We start from the raw sequence: 23167 nt of genomic DNA, 5'->3' as shown, positions 1-23167 counted from the left end.
AATCATAATAACTTGGAACATTGCCCTGCAGTAAACAAATACTCAGGTGTGAGCAGTGCTTGGGCATTCTGGCCTGCTGCATAACTAACAGAAAGGCCCATAGTGGGAAGAAAGCACAGAGAAACAATGTGCATAATTACCCAGCAGTCCAACAGCAGAGCAGCCACACGGTGCCTAAGGCCCGAAAGTTATTATTTTAGTATAGCACACTTCTTCCTCCAACAAACACAGAGAAAAGGTGAAGTACATTTCAAGTTTTGAGGGGACAATATAAAATAATCTAACTGAATACACTCCAATTTCTCACCTATGGTTCTATTATCATTCTGTTTTTGTTGTTCGGCAAATAAACTGCGTTTAAAATATTCACACTTTATGTGCTTGCTTTGTGTATCGACTTGTGCACCTGTATGCATAACATCTTGGGGAATTCTAAAAGACAGCTGAAAATGTTACACTTACGCACACAACTTGATCACACAGCTGAGGTTAGCCAGTTCATGGCTCCTTGGTTTTATGAAAGTGATCATGAAACACACTTCCATCTCCAGATGTGAGGATGCCTTCATCTGAAAGATTAAATAACCCTAGCCCTAGCCCTAGCCCTAGCCCCAGGCTCCTTGCTACGCATCACCAGCATCAACTGTGGCAGCAAACCAACCCAAGATGGTTGGAGTCACCAAGCAGGCAACTCAGTTTCCGCCACATTCTTCCTGAGATTGTCCCATCGACGTCCTGCAAGGCCCATCGCTCCCTCGTTCCCAGACTAGCCCTCTGTCTGAGCCCACAAACGGAGGAGATGGACAAACATCCCCTTAGGCTCAGGTCATGGTCGAATAACGCCACCCATTACGTTTAGTGCCCATTGCCATAGAGCAGTCAAAGAAGTCAGAGAGGCCAGCACTTTCCCCAAGCTTCACCTGAGAAAGCACCTGCAACCTGGTGAGAGTTATAGATGGTGATGAGTGGAACACCACCTTCAGTACTACTGTATGTCAGGACACTATGAGCACTTAGTTATGTTATGCCATGTGGTTCGACTTACTAGCCCTCAGTGTTCCAAATCTTCTTAAATGATGTCCTCTGTCACAGGTAATTTTAGTGTTGTTTACACAGATGACATACCTGTCTAGTGTCAGATTAGGGATTGAAGTCTGTCATCTGCGTCCACCAGGTCCTGAGTCCTGACTCATCTGCTGTCTCACCTGTGTGGCTATTCCACCAGCCAGAGGTGACCTCTTTAAGGCACCCCATTAGCCCTGCAGGCATGACCATGGATACGCAGGAATGAAACACTAGAACAATAGACAACACTACAGTTAATAAAACATAAGAAATATGCATGACCTTCATGATGAATTGTTCTTTTTTTTTGTGCCAATATCCCTGCTATGTTTCATTTTGTTGCTATGCTACTGCCCTCACACACACACTTAACCTTCTTCATAGGATTTACACTAGCCACCTCTCGCTCCCTTTCACATTGGTCCGTTCCTGTGCATGTCCTTCTTGAAGAGGATTTGTCATGCTCTAATTAAGTACATGGGGATATCTATTGCGCCTCTCCTTATGGTGTCTGACACTCATTTATGGCTTGCTCTCACCAAAAATACTAAAAAAGACAGCAAGATTCACCTCCATGCTGTTGCTTTAAAAGGTACACAGTATTCAAAGCATACAGTATGAGTTTGTTTACAAAAACAGATACAGTAAGTGCCATTTAATTGAATTCCATGAATCTTTGTTTTTTTTTGTGAATTTCAATTAATATCAATCAAACTTAAATTGAATTATTTAGTTGGATTTATTTGTCCTTAATGAAATTAAGCCAACTGTAGTTTTATTGGTGTTTGACAAACACATTAAAAAGTCACACATTTTAAATTATCATAAAAAAAAGCAGCCATCTGTTTTTACAAATGATCTTTATGTGTTTTAAGTGTCTTCTGGCTCTTCAGAATGACATGTGTGCAGAGTCCGGTCATGACCCGTTACTGTGGGCATTCACAGGGTCATTTGAGTGGAGTGGACTCAGTCTGGCTGACTTACAGTGTTTATAAAAAATGACCCCCCCCCCCCCCCTGGATACAGTATTTCCACTTTAATGCTTTTATAAATGGGATCTTGATTTGCCCTGCCCTTTAATGTCAAAGTGAAAACGGATTTCTACAAAGTGATGTTGATTAACTAAAAATATACAGTATGAGGCAAAATAAGTGATTGCATACATTTTCACCCCCTTCAAGTCAACATTGAGTACATAGATGCACCTTTGGCTCAGTTCAAACATGTAGTCTGCATAGACGAGTCTCAATTAGGCTTGCACATCTGGATACTTCACTTTTACTCAGTTTTATTTGCAAAATTGCTCAAGCTCTGCCAGGTTAGAAGGAGATCAGGCGTGAACAGCCCACAGAAGACCAGCCACAGATTCTGTATAAGATTGAGGTCTGGGGTTGACTCAGTCACACTTTCACTCCTTAAAGACAACATTCACCTTGTTGTCTTTAAACCATTTCGGTGTAGTTTCACTGTAGGCTTCGGCTCATTGTCTTGCTGGAAAGTAAATCTTCTCCCAAGACGTGCAGTAGTTCTCTTGCAGACTGAATTAGATTAACCTCCAGGATTTCCATACATTTCGCTGAATTCATTTTACTTTTATCTTTACAAGCCTTTCAGGGCCTGTTGTCGAGAAGTATCCCTACAGCATGATGTTTCAAATTAAGGTGAGATTTTTGTCATTTTTGGTGATGTGCAGTGTTTGGTGTCCTCCAAAAGTAGCATCTAGTCTGATAGCCAAAAAAGCTCAATTTTGGTCTCACCAGACCAACAAATCTTTTCCCATCTGACCTTGGAGTCTCCCACGTGTCTTTGGGCGAACTTTAGTTGAGATTTAATAAGAGCTTTGCCACTCACCCATAGAGCTTTGACTGGTGAAGAACTCGGGCAAACGTTCCTGTATGCATAGTTTCTCCCATCTCAACTGCTGAAGCCTTCAACTTCTTCAGAGTTGTCATAGGTGGCTTGGTGGCCTCTAGCCTGATTACCATCGACTTTCAAAGGCTCTGCGAGACTTTAGTCTGACCAACAGCCTGTGCTAACACGGTTTCTTGCCAGCGCTGGTTGACCCGCCTCCTTTAAGTGCCTCGATTTGCTACTGGTAGATGTCAGAAAGCGGATTGCCGAGTTTAAACCAATAACAACACTCTTTCCGCTGCCTTGAACACGCCTCTACCCAGAGCCGTTGGAGCTGCTCAAAGTTGATTGGTTCTCGACCAAAGGGGGCAGTTCCGCAGATTTCGGGAACTCAGAAATCCTTCTCAATGAGCAGTTGACCAGACCAGCAGCAAAAGCCTGAAGGCGTTGCGTCACTGGGAGGGCGTGCCAGGCTAGGTGGCCTCCCCCACCTTTATTCTTCTTGAAAGGTCACTCAGTTTGTAGTGACGGCCTGCTCTACTTAGATTTGCACATGCATTTGCCATATTCCTTACATTCCTTTATGATGGATTTCACTCAACTCCAAGGGATGTTCAGTGACTTGAACATTGTTTTGGGTCCATCCCCTCACTCTTGCTTATCAATAACCTTTTCTTTGAGTTGTCTGGTGTGTTCTTTTGTCTTCATGGAATTATAGCCATACTGATTGACAAGTGACAGGATCTTACAGATGCAAGTGTCTTTATATTACTAAACTATACACATTCACTGCACTCAGGCGATCTCCATTTCACTAATTGTGAGACTATCATTACCAGTTGAGTTGACTGCTGTTGATTTAGGTCAGCTACTTTACGGGGGGGGGGGGGGGGGGGGGTATTTATGCATTTAATAATAATAATAATAATAGTCTATTATTAATAATAATTTACAAAATATTCCCTCTTTATATTTATAGGGAATATTTTGTAACTCAGTCTTTGCAAAGGTTTGTGTCATTCCCTCAGTTATCACTTATGTGGTGGGTGTGCTGCAAAGCTCCATTATGGGTCCATTGCCATTCTTTCTTTATCTGTCACCACTGAGGCACAACTTCCACTAATATCAAAGACCTCTCTTCATCAATCAGATGATGATGATGATAATGACAACGACAACAATCATTATCATTAGTAGTAGTATCATCATCATCACAACTCCACACTGTTAGAATGAATGTGTGAAAAACAACACAAGTTGTGTTATTTTGGGCATGTTTGCTGTAAGAGCGTGCACAGTATAACAAAGGCAATGTGTTAGATACAGCACAAACTGTGTTGTCCCTATCTGGATATACTGATGTGTTAAACACTAGTTGTGTTATTCTACACATTTATTTTAAGAGTGCATTGTGTTCTTACTGCTATTAATATTAATATTATTATTAGTAGTAGTAGTATTGTTGTTGTTATTATTATCATTTTATTAGCACAATAATAATAGTTATTATTATTATTAGTATTATTATCATCATCATCATCATCATCATCATCATCATCATCATCATCATCATTATTATTATTATTATTATTATTATTATTATTATTATAGTAGTAGTAGTAGTAGTAATAGTAGTAGAGTCGTTGTGTTGTTTCAAAGCAGCAGTATGGTAAAACAGCAGTCTTCAAGCAGTCTTGAATCATTGCCATGTGTCAAGTGGAGGAAGAGTACACAGCCATATGGCTCATATGATTCAGAAACGAGTTATTAATATCAAGGAGCAACAGCAAAAAAACTAGGGGAAACAAGTCATAGAATGCTACCTGGACAGTAGCTACACCTTGTAAGGCGACTGACACGAGCACCAACCCTTTGAAAACCCATTCCAGCTGCGGTGACAGTTGAATCAGGAGTGCGCACTGACATGCAGAACTGACGATGCCAGTGCAAACTATGCTGTAGCGTTGGACAGGTTAAAAAAAGTGTCGCAACATTTTCTCCAAATATTGTCCTTCAGAAGTTTTGGAGAGGTCTGAGTATCTCGGTGTATCCGGACTGTGGTTACTCCGAAACGCCCTCGATAGTATGCGGTAGCCTCCTCAGCCTGCATTTTGCTGCAGCTGCGACTCCTCAATGAGGCTCATTGTAGCGACAACACGTTGTTAGGGCAGCCGAGCCGAGAGAGCGGCGCAGTGAATGTAATCACACTGAGAGAGCGGAGAGCGGAGCTGCGTGTCGGTGGCATCGTCCGGCTGTGCGGGAGCAGGACAGCAGATTTCTAACGAGCGACGTGGTAAGAAATGCTGAGCATTTTAAGGTGCATCTGTAAAACAATTCCCAGAATATGTCAATATTTTACTTTTTGTAAGAATACAGTGTTGCTGTGCGTAATTTACGCAGCACCAAAGGACTACTAAACATACCAAGTATTCGCCAGCAATATTTGTGAAGGATTTTATTTCGAGACGTGAAGTTCAAGTGTAGTGAATCGTAAGCATGTACGGTTAACAATGTCACATAATTGAAGAATGTGAAAATGTTGTTTTATACAGTAAATATTTTGATACGAAAACAATGATTTATTTCTGCTACTCAAAATCGACTATGCGACTGTTAGTGGCCGTACATGTGGTGCTGTTCATGATGGCTACAAAGCAAAGCACATCTAAAAAAAACTTCCGTGGAGAATGCATCCCCAATGCCATATCAGATATATTTTCCGTATCTATAAAAGCGGCTTCATTTACTTATGTGGCACAATTGTTTAAACTGTGGGTAGCCTTTATAAAGTTCAGCGGGCTAACTAGTAGCGCAAACATTTTATCTGATATAGTTAGCTAAAGTATGTATTCTCTCAATGCCGCTGATTCCTGATAAAGATGGGGCAAAAGTTGACGTTTTAAATTGGATTAGCAACCAAAGGGAAATATAATACGGCAATTACCACGGAGGCGATTTGGGTTGTGAAGAGATGTATTGGAGTGGCACAGGTAGGTTACTGCTTATTTAAATTCATGGAGCATTGAATTAGGCTATAAGTTAGCTTCACAAAACGCGAAGTCTCTACCTAATGAACTGTTGAAAGTTAGGCTAAGTCCTCGTGTGCTCTTGAGAGGTGGGCTAAATAAAACTAAATTTCTGATGAATACTCACACGTGTGTCTGCATCCCTCTGATTTCATAATCAACGTGTTCTGTGTGGCAAAAATAAAAGAGTAAGGTAAGCCCACTGCCAAATCTCATGCGCATGAGACGTTCAGTTGGCTTGTTAGAAAATTTCAGGGAAAATACCACCGAGGAAATCTACAGTATGTCAACTGACTTTGAGTTTTAAACCTTTTCTCACTGCCGAGTCTCATACGTCCACTAGGTGGAGTAAATAATGGGTAAGATGTAAAATGTGCGTTGTTCCGTGAAGCTTGTCTGTATAAAATACAGCCATGGAAGCGACCGTCAAGGTATGGAACAAGTGTGAGGATTTGACAGAGTTGGAATTATAGACGACCTCAAAGTAAATAATTAATGAATGAGGAAAAGGCTATAAGGCTATTAGTATACATTATTTTAAACTCTGTAGGCTACTACATTACAATAATGGAGACAACAAGTAAAAATGAAGAATAAATCTAAATATATATATTTGTCCCCTCGTCTTGAGAGGACACCTTGGTTAGTTTAAATTAAAAAAAAGTGTGTCTTTGCTACCGTTCCTCTCTCTAAGTCTGCATCGCAAACAAATGGCAACTCCCTGGTGGAAGCCTCAGCCCCTCCTGAACGCACACGCAGGGCTGAGACGGCAGTCACAATAACGAGGCCATATGTTACCAGTCCTCCCCATGCCGTATTTGATGTCCAGATGCCAGGAGCGGAGTGAGCTGCTCCTCCGTTTCTGAGAGACCCATATCTGGACGACGCCACCATCACTCTTCCCCAGCGGGTGGTGGTGGCGGCGGTGGTGGGGGATGCGGTGGGAGGGTGTTTAGCGCTGGTGACTCCGTGCCTTCGCGCTCCGCTCCCGGGCGCAGGCGGCTGCGGTCGCTCTCGCTCCGTGGGGGGGCCCGGCGCTCGAGCCCGGGCACCGCTCGTCAGATGGCACGGGAGGCTAATGAGACTTCATCATCCTGCCTCGCGCCATTTGGGGCCAGCCGCACCCAACGCAAAGTCCGGGTCCGCAGCCAAGCCCGACAGCGAACAGATTCACCCAGGGCTAAACATGACGGAGGAGACAGGGGAGAGGGGGAGCAGAGGGAGGGAGGGAGGGAGGGAGAGGAGGCCAAGATGGTAGAGGCCAAATGGAGGGCTGCTTCTGTTCCACTGTTCCAATGCATACAAGTCCTGCAGACGCGAATAGGAAGTGAATGAGTGAATGGTCTGTGTTCTTTACACCTTTTCAAAAGGTTGTTAAGCTTTTACACATGGGCAAACTCACTTATACGCTTCAGCAGCATAGTGTTCTGGCAGGCCCCTCTTTCCCCCTGGAACACAGACATTACATCATGGCTTTATGTCTGTGCAGTTAAATGAGCTTATGTAGATGAGTCTCTCATTGTGTTCCTTTTCTTCAAATCACAGTCCACTGTTTTAAGAATAAACTCGCTTTTGTGCATGAAGAACATAAACACATCACTTTGGCGTAAGCGTGGGTTAGAAAGAAGGTGATAAAGATTCAGAGATGACTCAACCATCTAAAGCCTTCCACTGCAGCCTCTAAATCTTTGTTCATCTCCCCCTGTCGGCTTTTTAAATATTGGCCAAATTGTGGAAGGTGTTTTAAAAGGCTTGAGATGTAATCAGCTGCTAAGCACTCGTAATTCCCCCTATAAGTGAGGCTTATAAAAAAGATTAGGTGGGTTTAGATTAGACATCTACCCCGCGCTAGCCTGGCTGTGTCGCCATGGAGAATGGGTCCCCCGACTCGCTGACCGAGAAAGCTGGGGAGACTGGACGGCCAGCGTTAAGAGAGCGCAAAAAGAACGCAGGGAAACACCTCTCACTACGCCTCGACACACTGATTGTGTAGATTCTCCCCCCAGATGTTGCGATAATGAGAAAAAAAGAATGCTTGTTCGGTTTCTGCCAGATTCCATTTATCTTGTCTGGATCTTATCTGTGGAGTGGCTGAATTTCTATTCCTTGGAGCGCAATAGACTTTTTCATGATGGGCGCACAGCCGTGCATCATGCGCAGGCAAACCCAATCATAGAGCTCTATGCGCTAGTTATTTTGCCCTATGAATGGTAGTATGTTGTGCCAAGCTGAGTGAAAAGCTTATTTCCTTTGTTTAAACAGAGTGCCTACTGTATGCCAAAACGCCTATCTGGATCTGTCTTTTAAATATCATGGCCTGGAAAGATCTGTGTGGTATAACAAGGAATTTCTATGACAATCCACTTCAGAATCAAAATAAGCAGTATGGTTGAGTCCTGCACTAGTTCTTTGTGAACTGTAGGAAGGGCGAATTTCCCCCGAGAGAACCTGTATTACCACTCTGCCCGAAATCATGTTTGAACTTCTCCTTTCCCCCAGACTGTAAGTGTTTGACTTAAGAAGGCTGTTTGAAACACCTAAAAGGTTTCCATGCAGTCAGGTCCTCCTGGGACCCCTTAGGAGGATTTTGCAAGTGGAACATTTCTCCCGTTACCCAAGGTTATATTGCCTTGAAAGGCAGTTGTACACTGCTGTTGGAACACAGTGTCACGTCCTGGTTTCTGGCACTCTATTGGGATAGACTTTTCTGTCATAGAAAATGGCAGGTAAAAGTGCTGTTTGTTATTATTTAACACATTGTGTCACTTAGTTGAAATGCTTTTCATTTGTCTGTGTCTGCTTTATCATTATGTAAAACACCCCCTTTTTTAATCAAACATTCCACATTCAAACTAAACACTTTAATGATAATTGACAGATTTTGTTTTTAATTTTGGTTGTTTTTTTTAATTTGGTGCATTTGTTATTAATAATGAAGTGGGTAGCACTTTGTTGAGCTTGCTTTGTCCTGTTGCTTAGAGTGCCCACTATGGATTGGACCTTATCACAGGATCTTTTCAGTCAAGATTGATATAAGATTGTCATATTCAATTTTTCTCTTTCTCTCTCCCTCTCTCTCTTTCCATTTCTGTGTCCCTCTCCATTTTTCGATATTCACAGTGAAAGATTTCCATATATTTTCATTTTCAATGTATCTCTTTCTCTCTCTCTCTCTCTCTCTCTCTCTCTCTCTGTCCCTCTCTCTATTTCTCTGTGTCTTTTAGTGCCATTAAAGACTGAGCTGTATGTCAGTGATGCTCTCCTGCAGATTTGTTTACACACCTGGACCACTTGCATCCATCTTTTAAGCCTCAAAAGACAGTTAATTACGCTCTGCTCCCAGATGAGATGAGAGAATGAGATACAGTGGGTCACTACAGGGCCCCATATGAGATCACACTGTTATCCCAAACAAACTAACTCAAAATAATGATTTAATTCAACTTAATTCTTGAAAAAAAGTACCTATTACCTGTAATGTTTTCTAACTCAAAACAAACAAGTGTTGCCCAGGTTCACATGATCCTTTGTCAAAATCATCAAACTACTGTATATCTACATGTGTTGTCAGTAGTTTTTGTATGTTTTTCCTAACGCCACTCAGCAAAATGTCTCAGCAATATATGTAATTTGGGAAATGTATCTTCAGGCTCAGCTTTGGCATGTAGGCCTACATTTTATTCCCACCGTTCTCATAGACGTAACAACTCCAAAATGCTATTACTTACAAGTTGTTACTTAGCCTATGTATTTACCAAATGTAGAGAATAAAATGTGAAATCAGATACAGCCATTTCCTAAGCAGATACTTAATCTGAGCTATATTCTCATGTTGGCGAAGCACCACTGATGGCAGCTCAGTGTAGTGTTAAGAGTTCATTGAACAATTGTGAAAAATGCAGTGTATTTTTGCCAAATGCTCCGTATTTTATGGTCATTGAACTCTATTTGAATTGATATTATTGACTTGATTATCGTAAATATACATACTTGTTTATCGTAAATATACATAATTAGTTCATTCATTTTGTCTGGATTTACCATGCATGAGAGGACTGGGCAGTATGCCATAACATGTACCTACCTCTACCTCTCTCTCTGACCACCACTGACCTTTCCTCTCTCCTTTTCTACTCCAGGTGAGAGGACAGCAGCTCTGTTACAGTCAAGTTGGTCCTTCGAGCCGGATGCTGTGGAGAGATACCAAGCCCACCATTTCAGTCCAGACTGGAGCTTTGTGAGACACGCTGAAAAGCCCAAGTCAGATTTGGAGCAGCGTGTGTGTTGAGCTTCTTCAAGACACTTCTGGATTCTATTTGTTCCCGTCAATTCTCAGACTTTCTTTGCCCTCGGTTTTTTTTCTTCTTCTTTTTTTTAAATAGCATATTGTTTTATTTTATTCTTTTTATTTCTCCACTTGCCCAAATGAAGGTGTACAGGCCTCTTCTCTGGAATGTGATCAGCCAGGCCGCTCTGCTGTTGGTGGCCCAGTGGGAGCTGGGGTGCTCCGGGATGACTCTAAATTCAGTCCCCCTCCCACGGGCACCTCACCGGTCCCCCAGGGCCAGTGCAAGAGCGCTGGCCCACAGACAAAAGCGCAGCTGGGTGTGGAATCAATTCTTTGTCCTGGAGGAGTTCACAGGTGATGAACCGCTCTACGTCGGCAAGGTAAGAGAGCGATGTTAAAAATAGAGACATTGACAGCACAGCCTATGCTAATATGGAGCTTGTGGAGTTTGTCCCTTGTTCGTTGCTTTCAGTGGCAGCTCTGACAGAACGAGAAACGAGTCTAATTAAATTTACCTCAGGTGCCACCGCACTGCAGAGGTTTGAGGTGGTTCTCTGTGACGCACAAGCTTGCTGCTTTGACTTTGCCCTTTGACGCCCACGCCCCCCCGTGATAGTGACCTCTACGGATGGAGTGGCTCCAGAGCTTTGGCAGGTGATGAGATGGTACCTGGGTCCCAGGTGGGGGAACCCATGCCCTGGTGTTGGGGGTACATCTGCCACTCGCCGAGCAGCTCATGTGGCAGGTTTATTTTGAGCAGCTCTTGGGGTATTAGAAGCTGTCTGCTCAGGTGGCCGTCTCTTTGAAACTGGAGCATATCTGTTGTAGACAGTGCAAAGTACACAAAGGGACTGAGGTGCTTCCTCTAGCTATGCAAATCCACTCTAGCTCTAGACAGAGGATGATGAGATGTTAAAATCAAATGGAAAAGTGGAAATAAGCTGTATTTTCTTTTTGTCAATATCATACAGTATTTCGATAGTTGCCACAGCAGCCAATGTTTTTACCAAACGGTTAGATTTCTGTGTGTGTAAGAAATGTCACCAGCAAGAACAGAAGATCAAGTTGATTTTGAGTGGACTTGGTTCACTTATCAAAAGTCATTAATTCATTTTTTAAAAGCTTAAAACATAAAAGGAAAAGTTTGTTGAATTGTTATGAACAGGCAGCTTAAAGTAAAGTGCAAATGAGGAAGTCATTGGTAAAATACCTCCAACCCTTTAGCAAACAGCTCTAGACAGTTGAAAAGACCTCCCTCCATTGAACACTTACATTTCCACTGTGCTTTAGTTGTAGTACACATTACCATTGGCCTTCCATATCAAAGAGGCTCATCTGATATTAGTATGTGCATATTGGTTTTTGATAGTCAAAACTTGTCAACTCTAAGTCGACACACAGTGGTCATCAAAGCTCGCCTTCATCTTTTAAATGTAATTAACACCCCCAGAACATGTTGGTGCAGAATACAGCAGAGGAGTGTGTCAGTTTAATAACAGCCTGAGATGGTGTTTGATCCTCAGTCTTGGATGGTGTGAATGTGATAGCGGTGGATTGCAAGCTCAGAGGATCCAGGGAACAAAGGAGGAGAACCTTACTGAACCTCACAGTCTCCTAAGAGATTTCCATCATGCTCTCCTCCTCTCCTCTCTCTCTCTCTCTCTCTCTGTTTCTCTCTCTCTCACACACACACACTTTTCATGACCAGTTTGTTTGATTTTCACATTTTAATTGACATCAGGGAAAGGCAGGGATCCCCCCCCATCGGTATGCCAGGATGAATATGGATACCCTTTAGAACTGCGTCCTTTTTCATCTGTAGGATGGAGCATAGTGGTGTCACTTGGTATTTTTTTTAAAATGTTTGTATGTATTTTATACATACCCAGAAGCAGACATTGGATTCCTTCCAAATGTCTCTGATGGATGGATTCTAAGGCAAAATTCCAAAATTGCAGCCACCAGGGATTTACAGTATGTGCCACACTAAACCAGTCCAAAGACCACTGCAGAGCATCCTGCAGACCATGCAGAGGGTCTTCTGAAAAGAAAGAAAATATCATGTTATCAAAGCAGGCGAGTGTCTCCTTGTACCCACTTAAAAGTCTTCTCGACATGAAGTCCGGAAACAGCGTGTTTCTTGACCATCTCAGAAGTTCTCTGAGCTTTGCGGTCGGTGCAGTGCTCTTTGATCTTTACTGTTGCACTCCAGAAGTCTAGACCGAGTTCCAAGTTTCAGCGTCCGGGTCCTGATCCTGTTTAATTATAGAACAAAGTGAGATCATTAATAATGAATCATTACAGCGGGAGATTTGTCTTGATATAACATGCCGGATGTGACAGCTTACTGATGAACCTACTGGATAATTTGAAGTTCCTATAGATTAGTTTGCCGTCTTTTCTTAAGATCCACCATAATTCCATAATTCAAACATCTCTCTGTAGTAAGTATAGCGATGTAAAAAGTAAAAACGTAGTTGTACTGGATCTGCTGGAAGAAAGTGGTGAATCCTGTAGATCTAAATCTGACTCATGTAATGGGTGAACATAATCCAAATGCCCAACATTTTGGCAGAGGAAGTCCAGATGTATGGAAAGTATGTGACAACAGAGGTGCTTTCATTGAATTTTGATAAAGAGGTTTTTCTTAAGCTCAGTCTCAGCAGCACCATTCTCCTATTTTCAATAGATAAACGGCAGCAAGTATTGTTGTGTATGTGCATACTTGACCTGTATCACTAAGGTACACAGTAGAGCAGTCTTCTGCTCAGCATACCCTGAGAACAATACACTAGCCCTAACAAATGCCTTTTTAGATTGCACCTTTTGTCATCAGTGACCTTTCCATCACCTGATTGCCCTGCGTAGAATGGAAGTAATTTTTTGTGGTCCCATTAAAGGACTGAACAGCCTTGATGTCAATAAGCCTTTTTGTTGTTCAAGGAATAGTTTGTGCGGAGTCTTGTGAGAGAGCCTTTCTCTGTGGAACAGTGTGTGGCTGAAATAAGTCTGCTTTGGCATGCCAAAGCCTGTCTCGCACCACAGTGACTCTCGGATGCCATCTCTTTGAGAGTCTCGCGTTGTTCGCACTTTTCTAAGAGGCTTCTGAACTTTTTAGAGCCGGAGTGTTGCTTCATCTAGGTGTTTACAGTATGTTGCTCATTGCACACCTCACTACAGGCTACGAGAACAACCAGGTCACTTTTAAAGGGCCGTACAACACTCTTTACATCGACACTCTTTTGACGGGCTTCAGACGCCTAGTTCCTGGAGATATTTGCATACAGTATGCTGTATTATGATAATTAAGTACTGTGTATTTATGATTCCTGTAAAACATGGATCTCCGGTTGTGTGAGGCTCTATATTGATATTGATTGATTGATTGAGATTGTAGACTGATACCAGCTGTGTGCTGATGTGCTGTGACCGATGGCGCCCTTTTAGAGACAGTGGAACATGAATCTAATAAACAGACTTAAAGAAGGCTGAAATGCCAAGGAGCGCAGGATGAATAATGCATGCTCGTGTCTCCAAGGAGGACTTCAGTAATATCAACAATTAGAGCTAATGACCTCTGTCCTTACTGAAGGCACACACACACTTAACCAGCTCGTTTAAGAGCAGAGCAGCACAGAGTGGCTATCCTTGGAATTTAATAGGTCTCTTTTCATGATGGTCAGTGTACCATCGTCACATTCTTTGTTCACGCAAGTGTGTGTGAGTGGAGAACACGCCGTTCTGTCCATCTCTAGTGGACCCCTTGCATTCAAAGCATGGTGTCCTCTCCAGTGTGTCCGTCAATACCGATACTCAACTTCGGTGTTCCACGTCCCAAAGTGGAGGAATCCCTGGACGCTGAGTGTCCGATGGCTTTGGGCGCGGGCAGGCGGGCGGGTGAGTGAGTGAGTGGGCATGTGTGTGGTGCGGGGCATGGCGCGTGGGCCAGAGGGGCTTTGAGGCCTGCCTTAATTGGTGCGGGCCCTTTGATGCTGGATGCTGGATGCTGGCGCGGGAGCATCAGGGAATCCGCTGCAGCGCTGGTCCATTTGCATTTTCATTTCCCTCTTCTGGGCTGCCAAAACCAACTTGCTCTTCAGCCGCCTCCTCTATCCGCGTCCTCCCCCCGTACACCGTGCACACACACACATACTGTACACGCACACACACACATGCACACACAAACACACTCTCAATCACACACACACACACATACTCTCAATCACACACACTCACACACACTCTTAATCGCACATGCACACACACACTCAATCACACAGACACTGACACACACACACACACACAAACTCTCAAGCAGACACACACACACACACACTCGCACAAACCAAATGTGCCTCTAATGAGGGCCAGACCTGGCACGCCCTCTCTCTCTCTCTCTCTCTCTCTCTCTCTCTCGCGTGCGCGCGCTCTTTCTGTCCGTCCCTGTACAGTGTTTGGCAGTGAGGAGGCACCACCCCCGGCCTGGCCACTGAAAGCCCTTGGTCAGCCAGTCGGGAGATTAAACATGTGCACACCACTCCTTGCTACCCTCCCACCACATCAATGATTCGCAGCAGTCGAATTAAGCAAAATGAAATAGTGGAGCAGAAAGCAGCCTTTTCATGTTGGGGATCAACAAGCCCCCCCCCCCAAAATCCTCTTTGGAGTGATTTGGAACATGTGTTTCCTAATGAAACGCAACACATCTCAGATAGGGGCTGCGTTTCATCTGGGTCCCAGACTGCGTGCAGCACTGCCATGGCCATTTGACGGCAGAGCGCACATGAAAGCCATCGGGCTGGCAATCACCGGCTAACAGGCCAATGATGGCCTCAGACACACATACATGCTGTACGTACAAGCACAGACTCATAGAGACATGAACACACACACACAAAGTCACAGTCTCTCTCTCACTCACATACACTCTCTCACACACAGACACACACACACACAGACAAAGTTTCTCTCTCTCACACACACACACACACACACAGGTGCAGGTGCATGCACATCCATATGGATTCATGATATACATAAAGAGGTCAGGAGATATATACTCTGCATACAGATTACTCCCTCTCCGACCAGCCCAGCCCAGCCCAGCCCACCCCCTCACCAAGACGTTTGGAATGGCATATAATGAATGGGGTTCCTTGCAGGTACTTACAAACACGGCGTAGAGGCTCTCGTATGAGCAGGTCTCTTTAATAAGAGCTGGCAGCCCCCCTCTTTGTTGGGAGAATGATATGAGCTGACACCTCCAGATTTAATGAGATGAATGGGAGGTGAGGCTGAAAGGAGAGGACTCTTGGCTGGTGTCTGTGGATGGATGGAGGCATAGATTTTCTCCAGAATGGATCGGCAGCACAATGCGGCAAAAAGGCATTTGCATTTATATAGCACTCTCTTACGTGTTGATTCACCTCGGATATTACAATGAGGGGGGAGGGGGGGCGCTCACGCCATTAGATGGCATTCAGAAAGTCTGAGCAATCAGTCCCGTGGGTTAAGGAGCCATCGCATACCGATGCCATGGCGATGTGATGTGGGGATGCCATGGCGATGTGGGGATGTGGTGCTCTCTTTGTTACATCACGAGTCTGTCTGCTGGATCTTAATTGCTGTGGCAGCTCAGGCTGTTTGTTAAGGTGATTCCAGGGAAGCTCAGAAGATGACAGACGAGATATCACACACACCTGGGTGCCTACGCCGCACGTCAACAACGCCTGTCCTGCATCCACCCCAACTTCTCGGGACCCCTCAGCTGAAAAGCGCACAACAAAATGTTTCTGGCAGATTGCTGATAGGATTGTGCTGTTCAAAGAGAGTGCTTTGCGTGTCCACATGTGTAGTCTTTCATTGATTAAACGTCATTATTGAGAAATGATCGCACTGTTCCTCAGAAAGCTGCTGCAGACACTCTCATGGGGTTGAGTGGGCCATCCTAACATCTGCAGGCTGTATATTTCTGGCTTGTTGATAAAAAAGGCCACTGCCATTGGCAACAGGTTTTGTGCTTTTGATTCATATCTGCCGTTTCATTCTATAAGTGCTTGATTCACTTAACTCCATTCATTGTAACCTCAAGTCAGCAAGTAGTGCGTTCCAACTCAACTCTTGATATTATTCAGTGAAGTTCTGTGTTTGTCAAACACATCAGTGGAAGCTTTGCTTCTCCACAGTGTTTGGGTGCACGGTGCAAGGTTAGTTGCATCATAAAAAACATAGAATCAAAATTTTACCTTAATCACCTGTAGTGTCTCGCCTTAAGATTTGTTACAAGCCTTACAACTTGAAGTGTCACAAAGTGTAATAAAGCTTCTTTGACTCCAATAATGGTAGTATAAAGAAGGTAGCCATACAAGTCTGAAATTCAATTATTAATCTGACAAAGAATATTGGTAAAAACAGTTCAAACTAGAAAAGCTCAGACCTCAGAGTAGAGAGCACGGACCTCCACCAAGCGAAAACATAACCGCCTCCCAGATCCAGACGGTGATATGGATCACTCCCAATTAAAATGTAATCGTTTCGTCCTTGGGTCATTTCAGACCTTCTCTGAAAATGTCATCAAAATCCATCCATAACTTTTTGAGTTATCTTCCGAACACACAAACAAACAAACAGACAGATTAGACAGATAAGCAAACAAACAAACAAACAAACCCTGATGAAAACATAACCTCCTTGGCAGAGGTAGAAAAAAAGCCTTGTGCTTATATCCTCTAGGATTTTCAAGTTGCATGTAATCTATAAAGTGTCCAATCATGCTACTTTACTTAGTGTCTGCAATGATGCCTTATGGCCTTTTTATGAATTATTATGCATACAGTACATCTCACTTACCTAGAGTATTCACCAGGACCTTGTTACTCTTGTTAGGTGCAGTTATGAAAGCAGTATTGGGAAAAATATAAACAAGATACATATATTATGGACCTTGCATGGAGCCACATATGGGTATACATAAAAACCTATTTGGTGAATTCACAGAATCTGCTAAGAATCTGTATATCAAAGGTGCCATTGCAATTATCAAGAGGTCATAAGAATGTTTTATAATGCTTTGTTGCACTTCTAGAGTGCATTATGCATTATGAGTGCAGAGATGGGGTACAGTATGTACAATAGTTATACTATGTGAATGATTACAAGACCTTATAAATGCTTTATTACCCTTTATCACCCCATGAGTGTATGCATAATGCCTTGTGAATACTGGGTGAATTGAAAATTACCCCAGCAGTACATCTGAGATGTTTACTCTGAAATCACATTATGAATGCTGTATGTGTGGCATGGTGCTCTATCTGTATGTCCTTGAGTGAGACTACAGTATATTCCCGTTTCCTCCTATCGCACCATCGCTGGCTATCGCCGAGAGGCCTGCAGCGGTCAGCGGAGCTCAGGGGAGCCTCTTGCTAGCGGCGGCGGCGGCGGCGTCTCAGCTCTCATTTCCTGGGCACTTACACGGTGGCTTTACAGTGTTGCGCCGCCGAGCGCCGCTTTTGATGTCCCACACGACTGTGTCACATGTGGTCAGTGTCAATATTTTATCTCTCAAATGCCAGTTGACACATTTCCTACAAGAGCATGTGCTTATTGTTTGCAGCTGCGGCCGCGCGTCTGGGATGACGGGGAGGGCTGTGGAAATGAGCTTGTTCAATTCTAAACCGTCACAAGTGATTTTTCACTCTGTATATTTCACCCAGCTGGTGGCCTGGTGGAGAGTTTCAGCCTGGAATCCCAATCAAAAGCACTCTAACCATGTTACAGCCATGATGACACAATATATTACTTCCGCTACATCACGTGTCGTTTCACAACCACCGGCAGTGAAGCTCCCACAGGCTCGTATGTATCCACTTGGACCCTCGCCCCCTTAGTTGAGGTCATCTCCCATAAGGATCTTGGCATTCATGGCTAAAGGTTTTACTAGTGTCTACGTAAGATTTTGGACAGCTCATTTAGAAAACAAGTCAGGTTTTTAGTGTTACAGATTTCAATATGATCTCATGTTGCAGCTCTATGCGTTGCCTTTGTGACTTATATGGTAAGAGCCATTTGCTCTAGCCTCATGTGAATGGTGCTGAAGTACTGTAGACCTTTCTGCCACTTTTTTCCTGTTGACATGTTTTTTTGTCAAACAATTTGTTTGGAGGATTTTGTTCAGTCATATAATTATGAAAACCTTTGCTGTAGCTGTTGACCGTTGTAAAATAACTATAATGTTATCATCCATCTGTGTGACTGAAATGGTGTGAAAGCTCATGGGCATGTTTCCATGGTCATTTCACTTTAGAGGTCACTTTTTAAAAAAACGCATGCAAAAGTGGTCTAAATGCTGTGTTTTCAATCACGATCGGAGCCCTTTGAGTTGACCCTTTGAGTGTTAAAAGGGGTCACTTTTGGACACGTCCATTTATGCAAATGAATTGACATGACACTTTGCGCTGAAAGCACGACAACACCAGCGCTGAAACATGCCAACCACTCAAGAAATGACACTAGCATCAGCGCTTTGCCAGAGCAAAGTCAATTGTAAATTGAAAGCCATTTGTCGTGGCTCACGCTGAACGAGGCAATTGACGCCTGTTGGCAGAGCTGGCAGCGCCGTATTTGTCATCAGATGATATTTTGGAGGGGAAGAGGACATCATATTAAGGGCATTCCAGCAGGACGGGACAGGAGGAAGGCGACAGATGAACACTAAATTAGCTGCGTGTAAAACAGGCTGCGTCGGTAATCTGGGAATGTAATTGGGCCCCAGCGCTTGCCAAAGACAGATGACAGCCTTGTAATGACAGTCTTCATTTGTCTCCCTTTATTGCAGAGTAATACACTGGCAGGGAGAGAGCCTGGCATCGGTCCTGAGGGGCACAGACACAACGAGATGCCTGTTGTACCGCCCGCACATATTAGCAGAGTCCTTCAGCAGTGGGGCGCACTAATTCGCCCTTAATTTCAGACGCTGCATTTAGATCGGCCGGCAGTTCATCAGCGTGCTCCCGCTCAAATATAACCTTCCTTGTTAGTATGATTCCGGATGCCAATGTAACGTGCTGTCAGGACGGAGAAAATGTCCCTATGGGTTAAATAATTTGACTTAAAGCCTTTCGCGGGCTGCGGCTGAGCGATTGCTCAGATTGTGACTCAGCTAAAAATGGCCGGGGTGATGGACAGGGGATGTGTGAGTTAGTCTGCCAACTGGAGGCTCAGTGATTTAGTCTCTGCGAGGGAAGGGGACGGAGGGAGAAGTGCATCTCTGTGAGGCTGGGAGGCGCTCATGCCAGAGAGCAGGATGGAGCTCAGCTAGCCTAGCGGCCTGCTCTCGTGCACTTCACCCCCACAGATTGGGCTTCTCTTGCTCTCGCTCCCTTTTTACTGTAATACTGACTTGTGCCCCCTCCTCCCCTCTGCTGCTCCACCTTTCACCTCATTGTTCCCTCTCTCTCTCTCTCTCTCTCACACACACACACACAAACACAAACAGACTGTCATCTTTTTCTGTCATCTGTATCTTGTCTTCCCTTGCTGCTCCTCTCATTTGAGCTCTCCCTCTCTCTCTCTCTCTCCCTCTCTCTGTCTGTACAATTGTGGCCTTCTGTTCCAGTCCTGATCTCCCGGTCAGGTTCTGTGTGTGTGTGTGTGTGTGTGTGTGTGTGTGTGTGTGTGTGTGTGTGTGTGTGTGTGTGTGTGTGTGTGTGTGTGTGTGTGTGTGTTTGTGCATATGTGTGTGTGTGCGTGTGTGTGTGTGTGTGTGTGTGTGTGTGTTTGTGCATATGTGTGTGTGTGTGCGTGTGTGTGTGTGTGTGTGTGTGTTTGTGCATATGTGTGTGTGTGTGCGTGTGTGTGTGTGTGTGTGCGTGCGTGCGTGCGTGCGTGCGTGTGTGCGTGCGTGCGTGCGTGTGTTTTGCGCTCCTCTCCAGCACACGGGGAGCTGCTGCTGCTGCATGGGTGCCCAGTGGAGAGGCAGGAGGGAGGCAGGAGGCAGTGAGAGGGAGGAGGGCCTGTCAGCAGGCAGGCTGAGCAGCCAGAGCGCCGCGTGATTCACACAAGCACATTAACACACACAAACAGGCCCCCTCTCACACCCACACACACGCTTTATTTGCAGAGGATTGGCCCTTAAAATGGCATCTGTACAGACTGCAGTGGCTGTCATAGCGTGACATGAATTCACTGATCTGATTTACAAGGACTCCACTGCTTGGGGGGAGGGTGGGGGGGGGGGGGAGTGGTGTCAACGTTTGATGCAAAAACTAGTTCCGTGGTTTTGCAAAATTACAAGAAGGATTATCCATTGACTCAAAAGGAGGGCTGGAATTCAACTGCTCTTTGACGAATGAACAAGCAAAACGAATGACCTTAGGCGTAGAAATGCCTCTTTTAACACTCCCTCCAGATGTATCTCACCTCTACTTCCCACACACCTCTTCACAGGATTTCCCTCTATTTGTGATCACAAAAGTGTGTTTTCCTGTGACAACTCACATCAATAAATTGCATGAAGGACAGCAAACTAGGCTATATAACCTCATTTGTTGAAGGCAAATGGTATTTGTAAATGGTAAAAACTCTTTGCAGGAACATTATTAAGCAGAGACAAATCAGCACAATGTTTTTTTTTTTGTCTATCTTAGACATGCATGAGTTACACCACAAATTGACAGTTACACTTTACCTAGCTGCATCCTTGAGACATGGAATGTATTTTCTCTCAAAATAACTACAGTTACAGATATACTTAGATCCTGCATTGGCCTCAAGTCTAGAATATGGATTCTGAGTAGAAATGGATAGAAATGGGCGCTGTGGGTACAAAATATAGCATCTTCTAGGTGCATGTGAAGCAAGAGCAGTATTTTGAAGTAGCCAGACTCTTGGAATTTCACCCAGAGAACTGTTAACATCAGTAGTAACAGGCTCAAAAAGGCACACAAGCTCGTTTTACTCAATGCAAGAGACATCGTTCCGTCTATAAATATATTTTTATTAGCAAATAGTTACTACAAACCAAAAGACACAGACACGAGACCAACAGACTTAACAAACACAAAACACCCCGTTCCACCCCTTAATCCTGCTATATAGCCTCGTTCATGTACAATAGCTCTATCGAATATAAAATAACATTCATAGCCATTGTTTGAGAAAATACATCAGTTTGAGGGCTTTTTTTGCCCAACATCTGCAGCTCCTTATTAACTTCCATTCATTAGCTAGTACAGTATGTGTTGCCCTGCTCACCACTTCTGTGGAACACATGTGTGTGGTATTGGAATTTGGTAACAGGTTTGTGTTTAGATATCATGTAAACGTCAATGTTGCTACGATGGTGGAAGGCGTTTTCCAAATAGAGAGTCAAATTTTTCGAATGAAATATTCGCATGAAATTATGCTGGCTATTCAAATTTGTCTGTACACACCGAGGACGAAGTTTGTTGCAATAATAATAATAAAAAACTTTCGGAACAGTCTCGCTTGATGTGAAATTTCACATGCAAAAAAAAAAAAAATCTTAGGTTTGTACCGGCCTATATGAAATGTTTTTGTGTTCTGTAGCCAGAAGTGGTTCACTGGCTTTATTTTTTTGTATTTTTGGGGAAAGAGGATCTGTTACTCTGGAGTATCACTAAACAAAGCTTTTGAGCCAGACAGTCTGAGTGAAGGGCACACTGACACATAGGTAGGCTACACAGAACATTTAAGATCAGCAGTTCTCAACAAAAAGGACATTTTGTAAAAAAGTTTATCAGTGACAAGTGAAATGCACTTGGTGGTATTGTATCTGTGTAACTGCTGATGGTGTGTTTAGTGGCTTTAGTGGTATTTTGATTTGATTGCAAGTCTGTGAAGTCATTCAAAAGTCACAGAGGGTACTGTGGTGTCTGTTGGGCTCTTTTGTTAAATCAGCCATATTTATTAAATATTACATGTATTCTGTTAAATCAGCCATATTTATCACCAGTTTTCCCAAAAGGGGAAATAAAGAGGAGAACAGTGCTTGACAGATATCCAAAAGTCTGAATGCAAATCTCACTGAGAAACTAAGTGACCTGCCAGAACATGGCATAAAAACGTGGTTAAGGAACATATATATACTGTATGTACACACACTGTGTGTGTGTGTGTGTGTGTGTGTGTGTGTGTGTGTGTGTGTGTGTGTGTGTGTGTGCGCGCGTGCGTGTGTGTCCTACAAAGTGGGGCACTGGGAAGGATACTTGAAAGGCTACACTTGTTCGGAGGTGATGTATTTGGTTGTACAAGACAAGGCTGTATGGTAGAACACCATTGTTATTCATGTATTCCCATGTAATCTAATACTGTGCGGAGTATGACTGTGAAGATGAAACTCTTCATGTTGACACACTTAGGCTGACTGTACCTGTCCATTTTAACTTCAAATGGATTTTGCCAAGATGAGACAAAAATGTGTATGTGTGTGTGTGTGAATGTAGGTATGCAGATGCAATCAAAAACCAAACCAAAGAACATAAACAAATTGTTGTGACCCCCAGACTTTGGTGCACTGTTTGGCAGGCATTAGCACATAAATAGCTACTTCAGTTGGATAACATTTGACAAGCTTTTCTTGTCAAGTTGCACAGACCCTAAATTGGATTTCACAAGCACAGCCAGCGAGAAGTGGCCAAGATGGCTGTCCTGCAACAGCCTCACTCTCACGCTCTCTTTGCCTTTTGTTCCCCCCAGCTGCACTCGGACGTGGACAAGGGCGAGGGCCAGGTCAAGTACATCCTCATGGGTGAGGGCGCCTCGTCCATCTTCACCATCGACGAGGACACGGGGGACATCCACGCCATCAAGCGCCTGGACCGCGAGGAGCAGGCCTACTACACGCTGCGCGCGCAGGCGCTGGACTACCACACCAGCCGGCCCGTGGAGCCCGAGTCCGAGTTCGTCATCAAGGTCC

At 43.9% G+C, this 23167-nt stretch overlaps 1 protein-coding gene across 1 annotated transcript in view; it reads left to right on the top strand.

Annotated features, from left to right (window-relative positions):
- The first annotated feature begins 10374 nt into the window (after nucleotides 1-10374).
- cdh7a (cadherin 7a) overlaps nucleotides 10375-23167 on the top strand; it is a 48574-nt gene continuing 35781 nt past the window's right edge. Inside the window, exons 1-2 of the mRNA XM_062554335.1 lie at nucleotides 10375-10610; nucleotides 22948-23167. The exon at nucleotides 22948-23167 is cut by the window's right edge and continues 75 nt beyond it. Of these exons, the coding sequence (XP_062410319.1) occupies nucleotides 10455-10610; nucleotides 22948-23167 (376 nt within the window). The 5' untranslated portion in view covers nucleotides 10375-10454. The remainder of the gene's footprint in view (nucleotides 10611-22947) is intronic.

This window comes from Sardina pilchardus, chromosome 2 (genome assembly GCF_963854185.1).
Source record: "Sardina pilchardus chromosome 2, fSarPil1.1, whole genome shotgun sequence".
In the NCBI taxonomy this organism is placed as follows: domain Eukaryota; kingdom Metazoa; phylum Chordata; class Actinopteri; order Clupeiformes; family Clupeidae; genus Sardina; species Sardina pilchardus.
The sequence above is the reverse complement of the archived record's forward strand: the minus strand, read 5'-3'. Positions and strand labels throughout refer to the sequence as shown.